The 22814-nt window shown below is 40.8% G+C and overlaps 1 protein-coding gene across 1 annotated transcript; it reads left to right on the top strand.

The window, feature by feature from the left end:
* The first annotated feature begins 16174 nt into the window (after positions 1 to 16174).
* Positions 16175 to 17716, top strand: lbx1b (ladybird homeobox 1b). The gene is made up of 2 exons (XM_058640705.1): positions 16175 to 16691; positions 17229 to 17716. The coding sequence occupies exons 1-2, from the start codon at positions 16364 to 16366 to the stop codon at positions 17714 to 17716; spliced, it is 816 nt and encodes a 271-aa protein (XP_058496688.1). The 5' UTR covers positions 16175 to 16363.
* The last annotated feature ends 5098 nt before the right edge of the window (positions 17717 to 22814 follow it).

The following is a 22814-nucleotide window of genomic DNA, read 5'->3' as shown; positions in this document are numbered from 1 at the left end:
TGAGCACAGCGCGGTCACGGCCGTTAGTGAAGGCATTAGCAGAGCGGCGCAGCCAGGCCGCTTCCTGCCACGCAGGGTTATGGTGTCACGCCTTGAGCTCTGATTGAGTTACAGTCCAGAGAGAGAAGGTCACGGTGCCTCTCCAACACGGCTGCCACTCACATTTGTCCAGACTCCAGAGGTACAAACACGCTCACACACACACACACACCTTACAGCCACTCAAGAAAACCTGAGGTTGTATGAAAGTGTTGGGTGTAGTGTTTGTTTGAGGCTGTTTTATTGTTGTGCCAGATGAGATCAGAGGTAAGGTTGTGTGTGTTTGGTGCTGGGCTGGTAGCACACTTCAGTACATGGTGGGTGCTGCATTGTCTGCACGGAAAAGTACCTAAATTAAAAGTTTTGAAAAGAACCCCTTCGACACACACACACAAAAAAGGGGGCCTGCAAATTCACCACCGCTGTGACATCAAAGACAAATCCACCCTCAACACTGATACACTGAGGCTGGGCTCATTTGTAAAGAGCTATACACGGTGTATTTGTATCCAGTTTCACTTGTCAGTGGCCCGCTGCAGATACGTGACACAACAAAGGAAGCTGATTTATCTGCTGTGACTGCAAGGTCAGCAGTTTGAGGAACAATTGTGCACTACGATATGAACCCAAGTTGTACTGTTTTCCTGTTCATTTTATTAACATATAACCTGTGTTGCACTGTGAGCAGCAGTGGCCAGCAATTGGAGGCCCGTGGGCCAAAAGTGGCCCACCTGAATCAGTATCAGGCCCGGCAGATGATTTAACAAATCTGATCTTATTGCTGGTGACAGGTTTGGGGAAGCGCTCTTTGCATTACAGTAATTACGCAACGAGTTGTGCTATCGGAAGAATTCGATGATTTCTGAACACTCAGAACGTGCACTTCAAAGCCAACCATGTGGTTATTACGGTAATTTCACTGACATATACAACAGAGCAGAGAGCATATTATTTTTTTATCAAAAATCTAATTTTGAGACTTATACTCAAAAAAGTTTAATGGAAATACATTTTATACTGTTTAAATTTCAAAATTAAAATGCAAAATCTCTTGTTCATGGACAGTGTTTTTTCAAAAAAAAAAAGGAAAACACTCAAATTGCATTTTTTATAAAAAAAAATTGTAAATAACTGCCAGGTGTTGAAAGTACTAAGTATTCTGGAAAAATGCGTAAAAGACTTACTCAGAGGAAATTTTCTGGCCCTTTTATTGGTACAATAAGCAAAAAAGGCTAGGCAGACATTTTGAGGCTTAGGTATTAAAGGATTCAATTATTTGCTTATCTCCAAAAATATATATATATATATATATATATGTATGTATGTATGTATGTATGTATATATATATGTGTATGTGTGTATATGTATATATATATGTATGTGTATATATGTATGTATGTACATATATATATGTATATGTATATATATATATCTCGAGTTCAGCGCTTTTATTCTGAAAAAATATGAACCTATTCCAATGTTGATATAATTGATGGTTAACTAAATGTTTGGTTTGAAAAATAAAAATGAAAAACGCTGCTGTTGTCATGGTGACAGCAAGGTTTGGGCAGTAAATGTCCATCAAATAACTATTTGCATGTGTTAGGCCAAAAGAAGAAGTAGTAATTCTTAAAATTGAAACGATGCACAATAAATATTAACAGTACAAATCTTATATCTTGCATTTGTCTTCGTAACAAGCTGCTAATTAGAGACAGCGTCCACATTAGTGTTAGCTCAAGGCAGCAAATGTGTGTTTTTGTTTCTGACTGAAGACGTTTTAAGGCACTTTGCCTTATGAAGATACGATGTTTTGGTCCAAATATTCAATTGCTTATAAAAAAAATTGTCCCTTGACCACATTTACTTGCTAGAGAAAGCTAGAGAGAGCTAGAGAGAGAGTATATACCAGGTTAACAAAGGAACAGAGGAGATGACGATTAAACTATGGCTTTCGTCTGATGAGGTCTGGCTAAAATCAAACAAAATCATAAAAGGCACAAAACAGGCCGCACACAGTTTTCATGTCACTCCCCTGTCTCACAAGGTTAACAGTGAAATCCTGAATCTGTGTCCTTAATCAGCATCACGATCTAATCATTTATTGGGCCATAACTTACATCCCCAGAAAATTTCATCCAAAATCCCTTTACTACAAACAGACAAAAAGCGTCCAAAAACCAAATAACCTCAGCTGTCGAAGGTGATTATTATCCTTGAAACCACAGTGGCACCGTTCAGCTGCGTGGGAATTATTACTGTTGTGTTTGAGGAACAAAGGCAGAGGACGTAGTGTGACACGGCTACTTTGTAGTGAATGAGTCATGACTGAACTTTATATGAAACTAAACAAAGCAGTTCATTTTTGTTTGGCCTGTTTTTTTTTACCACGTTCTTTCCGATGATTAAGTCTTGTTGTTTTTGTCTGTAACCAAACCTTCACCACTGAGCAGGCAGATCACAAACGGTATTAAATCACTTCGGTCGAAGGGGCTGAGACAAAACCAATCATTGCACTTCAGTTTTTGGGGCGATGTGTTCCGTCAGCAGAAAGTGCATTACTCCATTGACACATAAATATGGCATAAAACATCTGCATGTAATCACACAGAAAGAAGAAGAGGGGCCAGTTCTCACACTGGAGGAAAATACACCTGCGCATATGCACGCACACACAAGCACACATGCACAATCAGATGATTGAGTTCTCTCACATTAATAAACCACTGATTCAGCATAAATATAACCATTGATTGGTGACTTAATTCCCAATTCAAATTATCATCCTGGGTCCCTATCCAAGGTTGACATGAGCCTTGAGCTTCGGTGCAACTAAATTATACTCCACTCCATGTTAGCCACCCCCACCTTACCTCTCTCTATCGCCCTCTCTTTCTCTCTCACACACACACACACACACACACAGACTCCCAGTTCCCCCATCTTTCTCCCCTGTATACCTCTCTCTCAGTGCAGCCCAGGTGCTGATACAAGCAGAAATCCTCCATGCCCCATCGCTCCCAGAACACATACGCACTTACACACACAAATACACGTACACAAATACACCCACGCACACACACACACACACACACACACACACACACAGTAACAGCTCTATTCACAACACCTCTTCAAGAAAAGCCAAGGGGAGGAAGCATTTGTCTCCTCTCCATTTGCTGTGTTAGCATGGATGCAATATGAAACACAGGAACACTGTAGTTTTTCCTGTTCAGGGACGATGCTGCTCCTGCTGCTCCTGCTGCTCCTGCTGCTCCTGCTGCTGCTGCACGCAGACCAGTGTGTGTGCTTGTATTTTCTTCTCTTTTTTTACCTTTTTAGGACCTTTTTCAGGCATAAACACTGACCTTGTCAGGACCAGAAGTCCTCACAGAGACGAAAAACCTGGTCCAGAACCTAATGTTTTTGAGGATCTGGTTAAGTTTAGGGCTAATATTTGAATTGTGAATTGTGATTATGGTTAAGCTTAGGGATACCGCTTTTGTTTAGGCCCACTCCAAATGAATGGACGCCAGTGCAAGTCCTTAAAAGCATAGCGACACACACCTGTGTGTGTGTGTGTGTGTGTGTGTGTGTGTGGTGCCGGTGGGAAGGAGGAAATAAGAGATTATCACTGTGATGCATTGTCGGTTGTAGTCTTAAGTCACCCAAGGTTGTGGCCCTTCTCTCTCAATGAGGATGTAGTGGCCAATAACGTCGCTTTGTCAGTCCAAAGACAGACAGAGTTGAAGGAGACGGAGGGAAAAGAGACGAGCAGAGGAAGAGTGAAAAGTAGTAAACAAGAGAAGGGAGGCAAGAAGAGGAGGAAGAGGAGGAGGAGTGGATTGAGTCTGCTATTGTCTCTGCTTCATCAATATCCTCTTATATAAATGTCAGCTGTACCATTTCCCTCATCACTGTTTCACCACCCGACTGGCTTTATCCTCTGGTACAAGGGGAGGGACATCACTCTCTCTCATCTCTCTTTATCGTTTTTCTCCCTCCCCACTCCCTAAATCGCTTTACTCTTTCTCCCCGTTTTTTTTTCCCCTTCATTTCTCTCCGCCGTGTTCCTTTCCCTCCTCTCTCTCTCTCTCCCCTCTCCATGTGCCTTGCCTTCTCCCCATTGTCATCCTTTATCTCTCCTCTTCCCTCACTCCCTCCTTTCCTGTCTCTCTGCCTCTCATGGCAATGCGTCACTAGCCTGCCCCCATGAAACAAGTCAATTTTCTGCCAGCTCGGCGGATGAATAAATCTCCCTGGCTCTGCTCAGAGCGATGGGGATATTTATCTAAGTGGAGTGTGTCCTCCTCGGCTCAACGCCACTGACTTCACGTCTAACACCCCCTCCTTCCGCTCTTTGTGTGTGTGTGTGTGTGTGTGTGCTCTTTTTTTCTTTTTACAGGAGGAGGGAGATGGAGAAAGCAATTGTAAGGAGGTAAAGAGATGAAAGCACAGGAGAAGGAAAAAGTAGCTGATGAGAGGACAGAAATTAAGCTGAGGTGGTGGTGGGGTGGAGGGGTGGGCACAATTAGGAGTTGAAAAATATGGAAAAGATGGATGGGGATGGAGGGGGGGTGAATGTGCTACCTCAAACAAAGCCTATAAAGCAGCAGCGCGTCAGAGAAGTGAGGCAGGGGCATTAGTCGAGCCTGCTCGGGTTTAAACGGCAGGAACAGTCACAGATCTGGATGAATGGCAGCACTCCTCCTTCAGGCCACACTCATCTGTTAGAGAGAGAGAGGGAGAGAGAGAGAGAGAGAGAGAGAGGGAGAGAGAGAGGGATGCAGGCTCTGCGTGACAAATACTGCACAGCACTGAGACAAAGACCAAAAAAAAGAAAAACCAGGAGGATGTGAAGAAGAGGAGAATAAAGAAGGGATGAGTGACAGATAAGGATGTTGTGGATTTTTTCCCCCGTCCATATAAACAGTAAAGATAATAAAAAAAAGAGAGAGTGACAAGCAGCAGCAGCAGCAGCAGCAGTAGTACTAGCAGCAGCAGTAGCAGTAGTAGTAATAGAAACCAGATGCTGTGTTGCTCTGATTAGCAGGATAATCAGCGCGAGGTGGATTCGTCTGAGCTCGACTCATATCTCTTAAATTTTTTATGCTGTGTTGTATTTCGCAGTGTAACAAGTCCAAAGATTTAAAAAGCTTTGGGCAGCAGCGGGGGCTTTTGCAGAGGGAGGGGAGGAGGGCGCTTTCACTGCCACTTGCCACAGCATTAAAGCAAAGTAAATAGCTGTTGTGTCTCATTACCATTCATTTTTAAAGGGGGACTGTTAGTATAATGAATGCCCGCGCTATCTCCTCTTGGTCCTCCTCCTCCTTCAGTATTAAGAAGAGTAATACTATCTTTCACGCTAGATAAACTGCGAGCAAATATTTCCTTTGCAATTAAAATGGTCAATTTTGCTTATGCACAACAGGCGCTGTATAACACCAAGTTTTGGACTTAATTACCTACAATAACAGTGCGATGATATATTGGGTATATGGTTCTTTGCTGCGAGAGCATGATATGAAACAAGACGCTTTTAATAAACTCATAAAGACAAGCCCCGGCCCTGTGGAGCATATAATGTGGCGAGTGTGTGTGGGAGTGTGCAGTGTTTAATTTGTTTGCACGCACACACAAAAAAAAAATCAAGAAGAAGAAGGGATAAAAAAAGACAGACCACCTGCATCTTCACTCACACACGGGACACGGTCACACAAAGCTACATTTTTTAAGCTCTCATTTCCAAACGTCCGCGCTCAACAAACCAACCGAGCAGCACTGACATGCTTTTCAATTATACCAGGGTTAAAGGTTGGGATCCTACCTCACCCCTCTCGCCCCGGGTTTTCCACTGTTTATGTTCTTACCAAAGGTTATTACCATTAACTGTTTTTTATAGACGACGCCATCAAAGCCCCTTTAGACTGGCTGTAAAATTAGTGCTGATTCTGTTGAATCCGTTTGCAGGAAATGCTGGATTAAGCCTTTTCTCTCTCCCCCCCCCCTCCCCTCCATCTTCTTTTCTAAGAATCCAAATGTAATTGGCTCTTTATCATTTATTTAATTATAGAAAGACATTTTTTTTTGCATAATTACTTTAACTAACTTTTGTAGTATAATGTGTGAGATATTTCTCTCCAGGTTAGGAATATGAATAATTTACAGTGTTTAAAACACGACATGTCTAATATTAATAATGGTCACAGGTGTAATATTCCAGTAACTCCTATGTGGCCGATATTACATTACATAGTGTCAAAATTGTACTTTTCGTTTATCCATTATCATTTCATCAAAACTAAGTCATTGTTCAGATACAATCAAAAGTTGTTTGCTTCCAAAAAAACACAAAAACTCACCTGTGTGAGCAAAAATCCCAGAATAATTCGATTTGTATGGAATTAGATTTGTTTCAAACAACACTTTGAAACAAACAAAAAAAAATGAACCACAAAATCAAAATACACAAATATAATATTGATTTAATCATTCAAAAGTATTGTATTTTCTTTGTTTAAAAATACACTTTTTGTTTGCAATGATCAGAAATGTGTTTGCGCTCCCTGGGTTTTTGTTTGCACAATGTTTTTTTGTCTGTGATTCTGACCATGGGCGGGCCTTAGGAAGCTGTCTGCTCATTGGCTACTGAGTTTTGGAGCGACAGATCAATGGACCGGAAGTAGTCGCGGGCTTTGAGTCGCTGTCCGTCTGGAACTTGTTCCCCAAGATTTCCCCGTCAACATCCGAAAATAATTGTTGGTACCTAACATTTATAATTTGACGAGATGGACAGCGGCTCCAAGGCCTTCGTGGCGACTTCCGGTCCATTGAGCTGTCATCCCAAAACGCAGTAGCCAATCAGCAGGCAGCTTCTTGAGGCCGCCCATGGTCTGAATCGCAAACAAAAAAACCACGCCGCTAAGAACAAATCATTGAGCGCAAACGAGTCATTCTGATCATTGCAAACAAAAAGTTTTTTTACAAAAAAAACAAAATGTAACATATTTGAATGATTAAATCGATATTTTATTTTCAATTTGTGTATTTTATTTTTGTGCTTCATTTTATTTGCTCCATTCATGAAGTGTTGCTTGCTTCATGAAAATGTATTTCCATAGATTTGGCTCCTGCATATTACATAGCATTACATAAAACCCAAACACCACCACGTCTGCCCGTAAAATGGCTGCATTGATCCCACACATTAGAGAGAAATTAAATTGCTTTGTTACTACACAGTCACGACCTGGCATCACATATGTTTCCCCACACATATTTTAAATGGGCGCATGTTTAAGGAGGCACCGTAGGTCGCCATGTGCGTAATATTTATGCTGTCACTGCATTAGCATGATGAATGCAGACACTTTTCATTAGAGACAAATGAAAGCTGTTCTGATATAATTATGGCAAAAACAATAACAATGCTGCGTGAGCTGCTCTGTGATTGATAATACTGCAGGGGGGATTCAGTGGTGTTGGGCTTAACCAGGCTCTCCCTCAGGGGTTTTCCCTCGGCATTAGTCAGACAAATCCCTTTGTCAACCTCTCCCCTTGCCATTTTTATTCATAAGCATTTGGCCCTAAGAAAGACATCAAACCAAGAATACAACAAGAGGTCAATATCGTCTTTGCGCAATGTTAACCTCTGCATTGATGAAGCTAATTCACATTTCCTCAGTCCAGCCTACGGGGTTTCAGGAGGGGAGGGGGGAGGAGGAGGAGGAGGAGCAGAGGGAGGCAGCAGGGTGTATATGTGTGTGTGTGTGTGTGTGTGTGTGCGCGCCTGCTTGTGCCTCTCCGTGTGTGTCAGCAGCCACTTTGTAGTGAGTCTCCCTCTTGACCCGGGCCCCTCCACATGGGGTTTGTATTGATAGTGTTTGCTGAAAGGAGGGGAAAGTGAATGTTGTCTGAGCTCATTGGAATGACAATGGAGGCATATGGTTGTGTGTGTGTTGGTGTATGGTCATGGCAGCCACCGTATTCCTCTGTGCAGGGTTGCCAGGTGCTCCATGAACGGACCCACAGAGAGTCGACAAATCATACACAAATGTAACAGACAGGCTTGTGGCTCTGGCGCTCAACAGGGGGCTCCCAGTGTCTGCCTGCTCCTCCCGTCTTTCTCCCTTAAAGACATCATATGTAACATTTATGCATTAACATATCCAACAGTGATGTTGTATATTACATGTCCAACACTCCTTTAAATCCATTAGAAGCATGGATTCATTTTGGTCGCCCTTTAATGACGTCATCCGCTCTCTTTTCCCCTCTGTGCTTTAAAAACGGGGGCAAATTCCTCATGAAATGTCAGAGTGAGGAAGGAAATATTTAGTACCGCACTACACAAGACAACTACTCCAACAATTCCACACTGCTGCTTGATTTGATCAACTGGGTCTTTTTTTTATTTTTTATTTATTTCAAATGGTTTTGATTGTGAGATTCCCAGTAGCAGAGATGACCTACAATATTTGAGATAAACATGATAACATGTACCATAGCAAGAAATCCAATTTAAAACTGTTAAATATAAATAAATATCTGTTATAATCATATATATCCACTGTCAAATGTTCACACAATTCTGATTAACCCTAAGCTTCAAAATGTGTTTTTGCTTATTTTAACCATAAAAGTGCCAAAAAATGTCATGTGAGTAAGTCATTTTGCCCATTTTCCCAGAGTAACTTTCAATGCAGTTATTTACAATTTACCGCATGTTAAAATAGTGTTTTAACATTTTAAAATGAAGAAAAAACAAAAGTTTTGTTTAGTAAAAACACTGTAGTTGTACACGAACACCAGGTTTTATGTAAAAATAACATTTGTTTGACTTTTTGTCTCAATGTCCGGAAACACGCCAAAAACTGGGAACTTATGTACAGGCATTTTTTCCTCTCTGGTGACAAAAGCACTGTTTTGACAGTTTCCTGCAACAGCGCGAGTGAAATTACCGTAATAACCACACGTTGGATTTGACGTGCAACTTCTCAGCTTTCAGAAAATGCGGGAATTTTTCCCGACAGCACGAACCGCTGCGTAATTGCGGTAATAAAAAGTGTGATTGCGCAAACGTGTCAACTGTGATGCGCTCTGTGTTATTTCAGCTCCACATGACTCTCTCTCTCTGTCAGTATTAGTGGTGTTTAGATCTTGTGTCACCCGGCGACATTCTAACGCGACACACATGAAGTGATTCATTTTATGTTCAATTTGTTGTGCAAGATAAAATTCTCATCTTCAGCCAACGTTTAGTTTACTCACACATTCAGACTGGATACACTATCTCAAATCTTACTAACTATATGTGCAGGAGACAGTATTGAGTTAATTCAGTTTAGGGTTAGTTTAAAGGATTAATGCTTTGTGAACCTTTGATGTTATTAAAACTTACTAAATTTATTCGATAACGGGTAACATGGACACTGTGATCAACTGTGATTCCTTTGACAGCTATGATAGATGCTGGAAGATATCGAGCATTTTGTGTCGGTTGACGTGTCCGTTAGAAGCTGTGCTAGGTTTGGTGTGAAAAGAGTTTTTGACCGTTATGTTACTGTTCAATCTATAGATCGTCATTCATCCGAGAGAGGCTTGGATATATGAGGGTAGAAATTAAACTTGGATGCACGGCAAGTGGAAATAAAGGTGCAAAACCTTCACTTGACTCTTCCTTGCCTTGGTGATTGAGGAATTGTGACAGTACCTACGAGTCAAGCCCATAGGAACCTGCCTACAGCTAACGAACTAAGTTTACGTTTTCCACTACAGTATGTATCCGACCCGGCACGCTGCTCGCCAGAATCCAGATTTCAGGCGTTGTTCTCCTTCAATAAAATCTTTCAATTTAACGCCATAACACTAGTAAAGTGCAAACATGTTAGGAGGAGTTAATGGAAAACCTTTGCATAATCGGGTGTACAAATGAATACATAAAGAAAAGTTTCTGAGGTGAAAATCAATGGGATAGCACTTCCTGTGCTATGATAGTATCCACTTCTCCTCACAAAGACTAAACAGAAGCAGAATGACATCAACGGCAAAAAAATCAGCAAAAGTGACGCACTGCAGCTTTAAATAAAGAAATCACATCGCGAGTGACGAGTGTCAAACAGTCACACTTCATTATGTGTTTATCCTCCTAATCAGAGCCCCCGTCCGTCCCTCTTTGCACAGTAAAAACCCCGCCGAGGACAAGAGAGTAAACATAACCTGATGTAGTAGCATCTCCTCCTCCCACACAAAGGCACTTCTTCTGTCATGAATAGTCAGCTCCACCCTAATGAGTGTTCAATACAGTCTGCAGGCTGCAGATGAACGGCCAATCCGCGGCAGCATCTGCTGCGGGCCTTACTCACCAGACGCCAGCCTTGTAAGAGGGCCATTGCAGGCTAATTGAAAGACAGAGGCCATCTCTCAAAGACACAGTGTGTGCATGAGTGTGTGTGTGTGTGTGTGTGTGCTTCAGTGTGTTTGTGTGTTGGGGAGTTGGGGGGGGTGGGGATGTGACAGAGAGAAGAGTGAGAAAAGAAAAGAGTGGAAAATAATTGACAAGGGATGGAGGGAGTGAGGACGAGGGAGCGAGGAGAAGAAAAAAGGAGACATTCCTCTCCTCACAGAGAGAACAGCTGACCTGTCAGCATTTTGTTCCCATGCGGCCATATTGGAAAAACCCCTATGGGCATTGAATTAACTCAACCCAAAGCTACTTCATGTAATTAGAGTGGCCCTGTGGTCTTATCCTATTTTAAATACATGTTTGAACAGTATAAGCTCTGATTCGGTTGAAGGCGGTGACACCGCGCGCCCTTCCCTGAACCTGATTTCAGATCACAGGGTGGATAAAACAGGTTATCACCGGTACTGCTTTTATTAACAGTGAGTAACAAGTCATAATCAAAAATACAATTTGATCTATAATTTTACATAAGAGTAATCAACAGCAATGCAGCTGGTATTTACACTACACATTTGATTTTCTGTTGTTTTCCCACCTCAAGGTCTCTTTATCCTCCTTTGTAAGTGTTTACATCAAATAAAAATAATAAGAAAAAAAACACTCACACAGCCTCCACAAACAAAAACTAAAGGATTGCTGTCATAATTCTCCCCAGTTCTCCTCTGGCAGTTTTTATTACCAAAGGCGGTGAATAATCTTTTCCACCCTGGCCTTCCCAAATAACACAATCCTTCAGCATCACTGCTTACTGTGTTTTATAGTGAAGTGTAAATGAGAAAGGAAGCACATTCAAATGAAGCATCTATCCGGTGCCGTGTTGTGGCATCCACACACGGTGCAGTGGAGGGATCTTTGAGCGTGGAGAGGGCAAAGGAGGCGAGTTGTTCACGGAGGAAGAGAGAGCGTGTGTGTGTGTGTGTGTGCAAACTGCTGCTTAACTGATCGCTTTTAAATGAAGACAACAGATTGGGAAAGGATGATCAAAAAAAAAGAAAACACGACTCATTTCCAGTGGCCACATATGTGCACTTTCAAAGTGTGTGCTTTCTGTAAATTAGCAACCGCGTATGTTCAGGCCTCGCCAACTACAAGTGTACAGGCCCCAAACCACACCAGTATGATCAGGGGCGTGAAGCCAGTCTGTTACTGGGCTGGCAGAGCCCACGAGCAACTGTTCCAGCAGGTACAACGACTGACAGCGACGCAGTAAGCACATCTGACCAGGTTCAGGTTTTATTACCATCACGAGGCAGGGGGGGGGGGGGGATAAATAAATAAAAAACAATAAATAAATAAATAAATAAGCCTGTCAGTCGTTGTCAGACTGTTGTTCGGTGAGTGAGTGTTTCTGTGCTGCAGTGTCCATGTCAGTGAGTTTATCTCTACAGCCAGAGACCATAAAAAAGGCTTTCTTTAAGGAGAGACTTACTCTGCATTACGCAGACCCCATGGGGGAACTTCTGTGCTTCTTGTGTTTCCTGGCAGACGGTGCACCTGTTTTTTTGCTTTTTTCCTGCACGGGGATAAAGTCATGATTTGTGATTTATGGACTGGCGTGTCCCACAAACTTTACTCTCACTCAGTCTGTGCTCAGAGAGTCACCTTTTTTTACTTTTTGAAAGAAACCCACTGCTGCTTAGTTTGGAGGAATCAGTGCAGATACATTTTAAAGGGACAGTTCACCCAAATAAATCCTGTATGTGGCAAATGTACTTTACTCGCATGCTCTCCTGTATAACTGAAATATTTATGTTTTCTTCTATGTTATACTTGGACATTTAATCTTAACAAAACATCTGCACATGACTGTTTTTCTAAACTCTGTGTTTTGTTTTAACTTGGGCTTCTTTTCCCTTTACTTCAATTTTAGTCAAATTCTAGTCTCATTTTAACTATTTTATGCAAGATTTTTGATTGTTTTGCGTCGAGTGAGACTGGCATTCAAAGCATTTCACTGCATGTTTTAAACAGCTATGTGAAAATAAACATATTTTATCTTGCATTTCAAAGAAAGGAACCTGTGCAGTTAAAATTTAGTAATAAGGTTCTAAAAGAGACCTCTACACAAAACTACATTGTGCACAACTTCATTTTTGTTTTAGTTAAAGTAGTTAAATTTTATGTTTTAAACAAAGAATGTGTATTTTTTTGACCACTCATATTTTCAGGTGTTGGTGTTGATTTTCAAAAATGTTAAAATTTTAAATTTTCACCATGTGAATTTGCCAATTATTTGCTACTGTTACAGCAAAAACACCTCTTTGTGTTATTTATTTTTTATTTTTTTAATTATAAGATAAAAAAAAACCCATTGTTTTGTTATATTCTATTTTGGATGTGCTCTTTGCAAATGTCTGTGGTGACACCATATTGTCACATGATCAAGTGGTCAGAGGTGAAGGACCTGCACAAAACCAGAAGCTGTCCAGGCTTTGACAGACGTAAATAAACATGGTCATGTTTGTGGTGATTTTGGTGAACTGACCCTTTAATGAGACCCTTGTGAAAGTCACAGCAAAGAGCTTGTGGCGCTGTAGAGAGCGCAGCACAGTGCGGTCACAGTGATAATGGCGCTGCTTATGGGCACAGCACTGTGAGGCAGGAGGGGAAAGCCGGCCCGTCAGGGATTTGTCATGAAGCCTGTTATTACATCTCCAGACACATAAAATATGGCTGCCACACATCCAACTGCCAGATAAATCCACTCTCCTCCAACCAGACTGGCCCTCGCTATATGAAACCGTCCAATGGTGTTCCTTCAGCCAGTGACCTCTGGTAATGACGTGTGATTTATACAGTACATGTTTTACACAGAGAGAGACACATCTGAGCCAGACGATCCCTCCCTTCCTCTCTCTCTCTCTCTGTATTTGGTGTCATGTGTGATAACAGGCAGACCTTTGGGAGACAGGGAGACATGACACCCATCTTTGTGGGTGGTGGGGGGAAGAGACTCACAAAATGGCTACTATGTGGACAGTTTTCCCCCTGCAGCTTACAATCACAGTCCAAGCCTCACAGTGAGCGCTGTCCTGCGTGAGGTCACAGAATATCGCAGGATGGCACTTTAATCCAACACAGTGCAGCTGTGAAGGGAAAACCGGCCTAAATCATCACCTGGTTGTGGAGACAAAGAGGTGTCGTGATCTCTAGATACTTTGTTTTATGAATGTCCGAGCATGCAGACTACAGGACACTGTGAATACATGTGACTGATTCCTCCTCCAGAAGGTTTTAGGGTTTATTGCGGATATAAATCCTTACAAAATCACCTGCTTCATCTTCAAAAACTAGCTAAACCTCTTTCATATATGCATTCATTCAAATGTGAGTAAAGGGAGAGAGTGTGATGGTGTGTATGTGTGTGTGTGTGCTCTCCAGTGCACAGTTTAGGATCTTAAAAAGAAATGAAGTCCTGCAACCGGAGGAGAGCAGGACATGTCGTTGACCTTGGCAAGGCAGACACAGAGATGATGTCACACTACTACAAATATCTGTCTTTAATAAACAGGCCTCTGCACCACTCAGCACCATGATCCTCCACAGCCTGCATGGGAACACACTCACTCATGTGATTTGTAAAGTGAAGAAACGTGCACACGATTTAAGTTAAGTAATATTTAAAACTGATTTACTTGACTATACTATAGTATTTAATTATCACATTTAATACATGTTTTCCCCTCAGTGTGTATTCTCATCTGTGTTAAATGAGACACAATCTGTTTTTTTTTCTACAAAATAATGATGATTCAACTGTTGTTGAAAATAAAAACAAATATGAGTGAAACATTAGTTTTCAAAGTAGCATAGAGGGGAAAATAAAGTTCTGCAGCTGCAGGATTTTGGTTATGTACAGACACAAAGTGTGCAGAAATGATGTGGAAATTAAAAATATATACGTATATATATTTTAAAACTGAGAGGAACACGTGATGTATCCTGAAATTAGATATAACCCACTCCCCCACCCCCAACCCCACACACACACAGAGCAAATGTTAAGTATGCTAGCTTAAGTGTGTCTGATTTTTTTTTTTTTTTTGCTTTTATAACCATGATCAAGTTAAACTGGAAACAAAACCAGCAAAGATCTCACTTTACACACTCTCTCTCTCATTTAAAATAATAATAATAAAAACATAAATCAAGTTGAAATGTTTGGATAAAATAAAGGTGCTACATGTGCAGACTATAGCTGTAATAGTAAAGAAAATTAACAGATGTTAACGAAATCAAAATATCTTTATTGGATCATATTATACTACACTACAGACACAGCTATAACTGTGATAATAAGAAGAAAAATACATCTTGAATTTAATTAAAATCACTGTGGAGAAGGTTTCTGACATAACAGTCACATGATCTTTAAATAAAAAAAAAATTAAAAAAGCAATAAGACCCGAAACATTGAAATAAATAAAATATAGTATAAATAATATACGTTTGTGAATTTCTCTAATCATCATCATTTTTGATGTTTTATATCCACTGCTCATCAGTGGCGTAAAACTACAGTAAAATCACGGTGTTACTGACTGTAAACAAACGAAAGAAATACACAATAATATATATAAAAAAGAACATTAACAACAATCGAATAATAATGATAACAATAATAGGCCTGTTCGAATTACACATATAAAAGATTAAGAAATTAACACTGAAATCGAATGTTTAAAAAAACGTATTTACTCTCCTTTTACATTCCTCGATTAATAAAATAAAATCAATAATAATAATAATATTTTAAAAGTCCTACATTGAAAATTCGTTCGTGTAAAATAAATATATAAATAAATAAAACAAACTGTCGTTGATTTTTACGCCACAGCACCAGAATAAAGCCATCATGTCAAACCTGGAGGACGCGCGGGGAGAGTGTGAGAGGAGATGAACTATTTTCTCGGATGATATAAAAGCAGCAGCTCTTTCGCCTGAGTTATGGCCCGGACCCGGCGTCGCTGAGAGGGACGCACGCTGCTCCTTCTCTCCCGCCCCAGAGGAGGAGGCTGATCGTCACAGCTGATATATGAGCCAGCATCTCTACATTACCTTTTTTTTTTTTCACTACAAAACAAAGGATCATCCACGCGCTTTGGGTTCGAGGAAGAAGAAAAAAAACATCCTTCTCTGACTATGACTATGGCTTTTATTTGGTGACAACCTCCGGATAATCCAAAACACATTTTTAAATCAAGGACCAGAAGCACCTGCTGCTGCTGAGCTGAAACTGAAAGTTTTTTTCCGCGTAAAAACGCTTAAGTAGGCTACGGATTGTGATTTCTCTCTCCCTCATCTCCCCTCTTTTTCTCCCTCTCCCTCTCTCTCTCCCCTTTTCCCTGCCTCCCCTCATTTACCCCATATACCTATTCTGGTGTCTCACCACACGACTAAATTAGACCAAAGATGATAAGAGCACAAAGCATTATAATTCCGCCGGGCTCCTCCTCCTTCCAGCCATGCGTCCTAATTAATGGGACACCCCCAGTCGCAAAAAGCCCTGCACTGGACTGCAACATAGTCAAAGAGTGAAAGGAAGAGGGCGAAAGTGCCACTGGAGATAATTGATTACCTACCAATCGACGGTAACTTGTTAGTAATCGTCAACTGTGTGGACCTCGCCATTTTCAGGGAGGCATCTCACTCCTGCGGACTTGCTGCTCCCGAGGAGACACACTTTTGGAATAAGAGTTTCTTTTTCTTCGTCCTCTGTCTGCACCTTTGTTTCCTCTTTTTTTTCCTCCCCCCTTTCCTCCTCTAACCTCCCAACTGTTATGTGACTTCACCCCTTTTTTACCCCCCAACCGCTGATCATTTCAACGAAGTCCCGCATAAACTCTGCGCACAAGCCTAATGATGACATCCAAAGAGGTGGCCAAATGTGATGCAGTGGAAAACAGGAGGCGAAGTCCACTGGACCACTTGCCGCCTCCTGCCAACTCCAACAAGCCGCTGACCCCCTTCAGCATCGAGGACATCCTCAACAAGCCGTCCGTGAAGCGGAGCTACACGATCTGCGGCACGGCTCACCTCATCTCGTCCTCGGAGAAGCACCGTCCGTCCAGCATCCCTCTGTCCAGCCGCGCTCTACTCAACCAGACGTCGCCGCTGTGCGCGCTGGAGGAACTCGCCAGCAAGACCTTCAAGGGGCTGGAAGTCAGCGTTTTACAGGCTGCGGAAGGTAAATCTCAATCCATGCCTCAAAAATACCGCAAGCAAATGTTCAGTTATAGCATTTGTAGTTATTTAACACATGTTATTTAAGGGCCTGTAGAAAATAAAAACTATGTTATTGTTATTTATGTAAATGTTATTTTAATTCTTTCATACCCAGAGCACGTTTTTGATCCTTTTGCGATCATTTATGGAAGAAACCCGGCGTTAGTTTTCTTCTTCAACGAAATAAATCGCCATGTTTTTTTTATATCTTTAATATTATCAGGGCCTCGTGTGTCTGCTGCTCAATATTTCCCAGTGGTGTCTGTGTAATCTTCTTGTAATTACTTGTTCCCATAAGGGCCAAGAAGGTTTCAGTGTTTCAGTGATCATCTTCACTTTTTTTGCGTAATGGTCACTTTTACGCACACACTTACTTACACACGCGCACACACACACACACATACACACACTGCAGCGGTGCAGATAAATCCACACGCACCTGCAGGCGTGAATTGAATCCCGTGATTCTCACCCTGCCTCCTCCTCTTCCTCACTGCAGGCCGGGACGGGATGACTCTGTTCGGACAGAGAACCACCCCGAAGAAGCGTCGGAAGTCTCGGACGGCGTTCACCAATCACCAAATTTACGAGCTGGAGAAGCGCTTCCTGTACCAGAAATATCTGTCCCCCGCAGACCGGGACCAGATCGCGCAGCAGCTCGGCCTGACGAACGCTCAGGTCATCACGTGGTTTCAGAACCGCAGGGCCAAGCTAAAACGGGACCTGGAGGAGATGAAGGCCGACGTGGAATCGGCCAAGGCCCTGGGCCAGGTCCCATTGGACAAGCTCGCCAAGCTGGCGGACCTGGAGAAATGCGCCAACGGCACGCTGGGCCACCCGCGCCCCGAGTCCCCCGCGCGGGTCGGCCAGCAGGAGCACGAGCTCTCCCAGAAACTGCGGACGTCGCCGCTGTCTCCATTCTCGGACCACACAACGAGTAAAGAGTGCTCGGAGGACGAGGACGTGGAGATTGACGTGGATGACTGATGGCGCAGCGTGGGGCTGAGAAGTGGAGAAACACAAAAGACGATTATGAAAAAAAATAACAAAACAAACAAAAAAATCCCCACAGAGGACTTGTAACTTACTGCTTATATTGTATACCATATCTCAGAACATGTACCAAAATGTAATGACTTTTATATCCGCGCACAGATAGAAAACTATTCATATAGTGAAGCATGAACACAGAACAAAGAAATATGCAGTGGTATTTTACAGTGTATTCACAGCAAACTCTTACTCCATGCAATCAAAGCAATATGGTCCAACATTACATGACTATTGTTATTATTATTATTATTATCATTATTATTATTTACACTGTGTACACACACACACACACACACACACCTGTTTCATTGCTTTTGGGCCTGCTGTCCTCTCTCTCACACACACACCCCATGTGTTGTTTTTTTTTCTTGTTATTTTTTTGCATGTGAATGCATGATTTGATTTGTGATCATAATCTATTTATTTTTGACTCTATTATTATTGTTTTTTTTTATTTAAACGCTTTTGTGTCAGTTTTGTCACTGCCGCCTCTTCCTCTTCCTCCTCCCTCCTCCTCATCATCTGACTGTATCCCCCCCACCCTGACTTCACTTCATATTTGGCGTCCCGATGCTGCAGTGCATGATGATGATGATGATGATCGGAAAGGCAAACTCGGACGCTCACAGTCCTGTATGTGCGTTGCTGTTGTTGTTTTTTTTAATGGGAATGCTCACGCGATGGCGAGGAGAAGAAGAAGAAGAAGAGGAAGAAAAAAACAACAACAACAATTAACGAACACTGCGGTGGTTTTTGACGAGCTGTAAGGCTACTTTTTAGATTTATTGTTTGGATACAATAGATTTACAGTCATAGCCTAAATTTGTTATGTTTTGTACACCTGTAAGTGCCTTTCTGAAATCAGGACATTATTTGAAAAACCAATGCACAGACTGTAATGTATATAGGCTACTATGGGAATAAAATGGCTTTTTCTGAATATTCCTTTTATGTTGTAATTCTTGAATTGACCCCGATGGTTAATTGTGATATTATAAAAGGGTTTTTTTTTCTGGTTTTTTTTTTTTTTTTAAATGTAACTCCAGAAACACGCTCTCTTTGCCAAATCCAGGCGTGTAAGCGCATGAAAAGCGGCCCGTTTAGAGTTATTATTCTGAACTATTTTGTCCCCTTTGTGTCCTTTTCTACTGTGATGCTCTAAACATTTTGTGGCCGGGAATCTCACATCCCCTTTCACCGCCTAAATGCGTATCGTGGCTTCTTGACCCTTAGACGTGTTTCTCCATTCGTGGCAAAAATTTATGTGAGAAACACAAATCTGGTGCCGAAGGGGGGGGCGGGGAGAAAAGAAGAAGGAGGATGCCACAAAACCGCAGAGTTTTTGGGCCAGTTTCTCCGAGCCTTTATAGACCTTTTTTTGTTCTGCGGGACTGGGCCGTAATTTTGAGCGTAAAGCATGAAAAGTGGGGACAAATGAGCAGCGTTCCCTGATGGGACGGGCCACAAAGGAGCAGGGCCGGTCCCCCGCAGGCAGCAATACTGAGACAAGTGTGTCCCACCGCACAGAAAGGACGCAAACGTTTGGAGGCCATATGGTTTTTGAAATTTCCTCACAATTTCAGACAATTTGATGGATTGAGTTAACCCTCCTTTTAAACAGTTTAACTGGGCGCGAACAAAGGCCATATAGACTCTCCCTTCATGAGGGCATCTGCGGCTATTAATGTCTCGCCCCTTTCTTTGGCTGGCGTTTTGAACAAGTCAATGAATTACAATGAAACTGCCCCTTTTTTGTGAGCCGCTTGTGTTCCTCCGCTTTTTTAGCGGCGGAATAATATGTTTGACTTCTGTCCAAGAACGTTTTCTAAACAAGAAATGGATTTTGTCGAGAGCGTTTTTAATGTTAAGTAGGGAGCCATAAAGAGTTGAGACTGTGGCGTTTATGCCAAAGTCTGGTTAGGGAGCTCTTTTGTTTTGTTTGTTTATTTGTTGTTGTTGTTTTTCGAACCCCAACCCCCCCCCCCCCCCCCATCTTTTTTCCCCCCTTCTGCGGCTGCTCCTGCCTCTTTATTTCTTTTGTCTTTGAGGAGTTTAATGAAGCTGAAAACATGGTGATGTGAGAAAAAGAGAGAGAGAGAAAGAGGGACTGTCCAGAAAGAGGAACTCAAAAGGCAACCTCCCGTTTAACCCTCTTTTGTTAAGGGAAACGATAAGTGGAGCTGTCTTCTTGTGAAATGTTTTATAGTGTTTGCTCTTTCATTCTTTTGGTTTTCTTTGATCTGGTTTTACTCTTTTCTTTGCTTTTCTTTGCTTTTCTTTTTTTAAACTTCTGCCTAAATTGACCTGAAAAAGTTGGGGTTAGAGACACAGGCTCAGTGTGTGCTATGTGTATATATATATATATATATATATATATATATATATATATATATATATATATATATATATATATATATATACATATATACACATATGAGTGTGTGTATGTGTGCGTGTGTATGTGTGTGTGTATATACACTTATATATGTATACATATGTGTATATATAATATATATATACACACTAAGATATTATGTATATTATATATATACGCTTATATATATGTATATATATAGACGTGTGTGTGTGTATATATATTTTAATTTTATATATACACACATAGGTATTTATGTATGGATATACATATGTGTGTGTGTATATATATATATTCACACACACACACACAGTTATACATGAATACCTATGTGTGTGTATAGTATATATAAACGTATGTGTGTGTACATATATTATATATACACATACACACATGTATGTATGTGTTTATATGTACACATATATACATACGTGTAAAGAAGTGTGTACAGAATGTAGTAAAAAAAAGTAGAAAATTAATGAGTGGGGATAAGACGCAGACACTATCTTACCATTATTCCTTTTAAAATGATTATTATTAGTGTCAATAACTTATTAGGCAAAATTGTTAGTGTTTGTTAAACCAGCAGAGACCATTGACTGTGAAGCTATACGTCCAAAGAAGACTGTGACTCTTTTAAAGTGTATCCTACTTTATTCCAACACTGTCTGTTCTGTGTGTGTGTGTGTGTGTGTGTGTGTGTGTGTGTTGTGCAGCCTGTTCTGAATCAAGCATATTTATGAAGGGAGAGAGTGTTAAGGCAGGCTAAGTTTATGGATTCCACTTGCTTATTTTATGAGGGCTTGTCAGGCGGGCCCAGCGATAAGTAATACTACAGTCTGAGGGACCACTTCGTGGTAATTAATCTGGAGGTCTTAAGTGTATTTCAGTATTTCACTTCAAGATGGAAAAAATCACTACTTCAATCGTGCGGAAAATTGAAGTTTGATGCATGAGTCCCTACTGAAACAATAGTGCAGCCCTCTCTTTTCATCTCTTCCCCTCCCCTTTTCACTCTCTCCCCTCCTCTCTCTCTCTGTCTCCCTCTCTCTCTTTTATTATTTGCACCTTGTGGAAAAGTCTCAGGTGCAAAGTGTAAATTAAGGCACTGTCATCAAGACACTCTCCGAGTGACAGTATTTAAGCGTTTCACAGACTTAATTAGCTCAGTCTTTGCAGGAAATTTCAAAATAATGTATATCCATAGGCCTCAAACAACCCCTCAATTTATTTCTAATAATAATAATAATCATTTTATTATTATTGAATATATATATAAAAGAAAAAAAGAGGAGAGATCTGTAAATGGCTTTATATTTGCCTGGAGTTAAATCACTCTATATATCTAAATAGAGCTGAATTGTAGAGTTTTAATCATAGCCTTCCTGTGGAGCCAGTTAATACTTCAAACTTCAATTTTACGGGCGATTGAACTAAGCATGTTCCTGACAGAATTGATGTATGTATTAATTTCCTTTAACTGTTGATTAATTAGGCTGCGCTGAAGGCTCAAATGGAACAGTTTGTTCGCAAATTTGCATATTAATCAAATTCTAATTGATCATTCAAATAATCCAGGCTATGTGATTTTTTTTCTTCTTCTTCTTTTTTTCTTTTATTTTTGGATGGAGCTTGGATTTACACCAGGAAAACCAGGCCATGTAACACAATGATATTCTCCAGTTTTTTGCTGCAGGATGAATCAGTTTGGACTGAATTGGTCCTTTAATTGTGTTGCAAATGCACTAACAAATGCACTCATTAATGTGGTTGCAACAAAACAACAACAAATCCAAGTCTGAGTCTGTGGCTCAAGAGAAGATAAAGTTATTTCTGGTTGGTTAGTGGAAAAAAAAATGCAGAAACAAAACAATCATACGTACATTGGCACTTTTTGATGTGATTGTTAATCTGACACTGTGTTTCAAGTCTCTGGCTTCAGTTTGTGTGATGATTAATATTTTGAAGAGGCAGCATAATAATAATAATAACTATAATAAAGAATGGTTAAATATGATAAGACAGCTTCTAAATGACTCTGTGAGAAGTCACACAAGGCGAAGGGTGTGGAAAACATAGTCTTTCTTAAACTGATATTTTTTGCAGTTTTCAGGAGAAGCAGCTTTTTCTTTTGATGGTCTAACATGAATATGTTTAAAACTGCACCAGCATTCTGAACTCAGTATTTTTTTCAGCAAGGATGTGAATTAAAAACTTAAATAGACTTGAAAATAAAACAAATTATATTCCTACCCAAAAAATGACACGTCATTAAAGGCCATGTAAGTGTCATCATTGTCAAGTGCATGAAATAAAAAAAAGGCAAAAATGTTCTACCCTTTGAGCTGAGATGAAGTTAACTGATGGATAACTTAATTTCATAGTGTAAAAAAACTTATGATAAATGGACAAATGAATGTAAGCGAGGTTGTTAAATAAGTGAAATGATATAAGATGCCCGTCCTGTTGGCACGTCCAAATCTGACGCATTGATCCTTTAAATCAAGTGTCAGACTAAACATTGTGGTGATGAAAAAACTGTCAGTGTTCAGACTGACAAAATGAAATGGAAAAAAAAAACAGGCGGGTGGAGGAGGAGGAGGAGGAGGTGCAGGTGAAGACTGTAAACTGTGAGGACCATAAACTCAGACCCACAGA

This window comes from Solea solea, chromosome 10, assembly GCF_958295425.1.
Source record: "Solea solea chromosome 10, fSolSol10.1, whole genome shotgun sequence".
Lineage (NCBI taxonomy): Eukaryota > Metazoa > Chordata > Actinopteri > Pleuronectiformes > Soleidae > Solea > Solea solea.
Note: the sequence above shows the minus strand (reverse complement) of the source record. Positions and strands in the feature narration are given on the sequence as shown.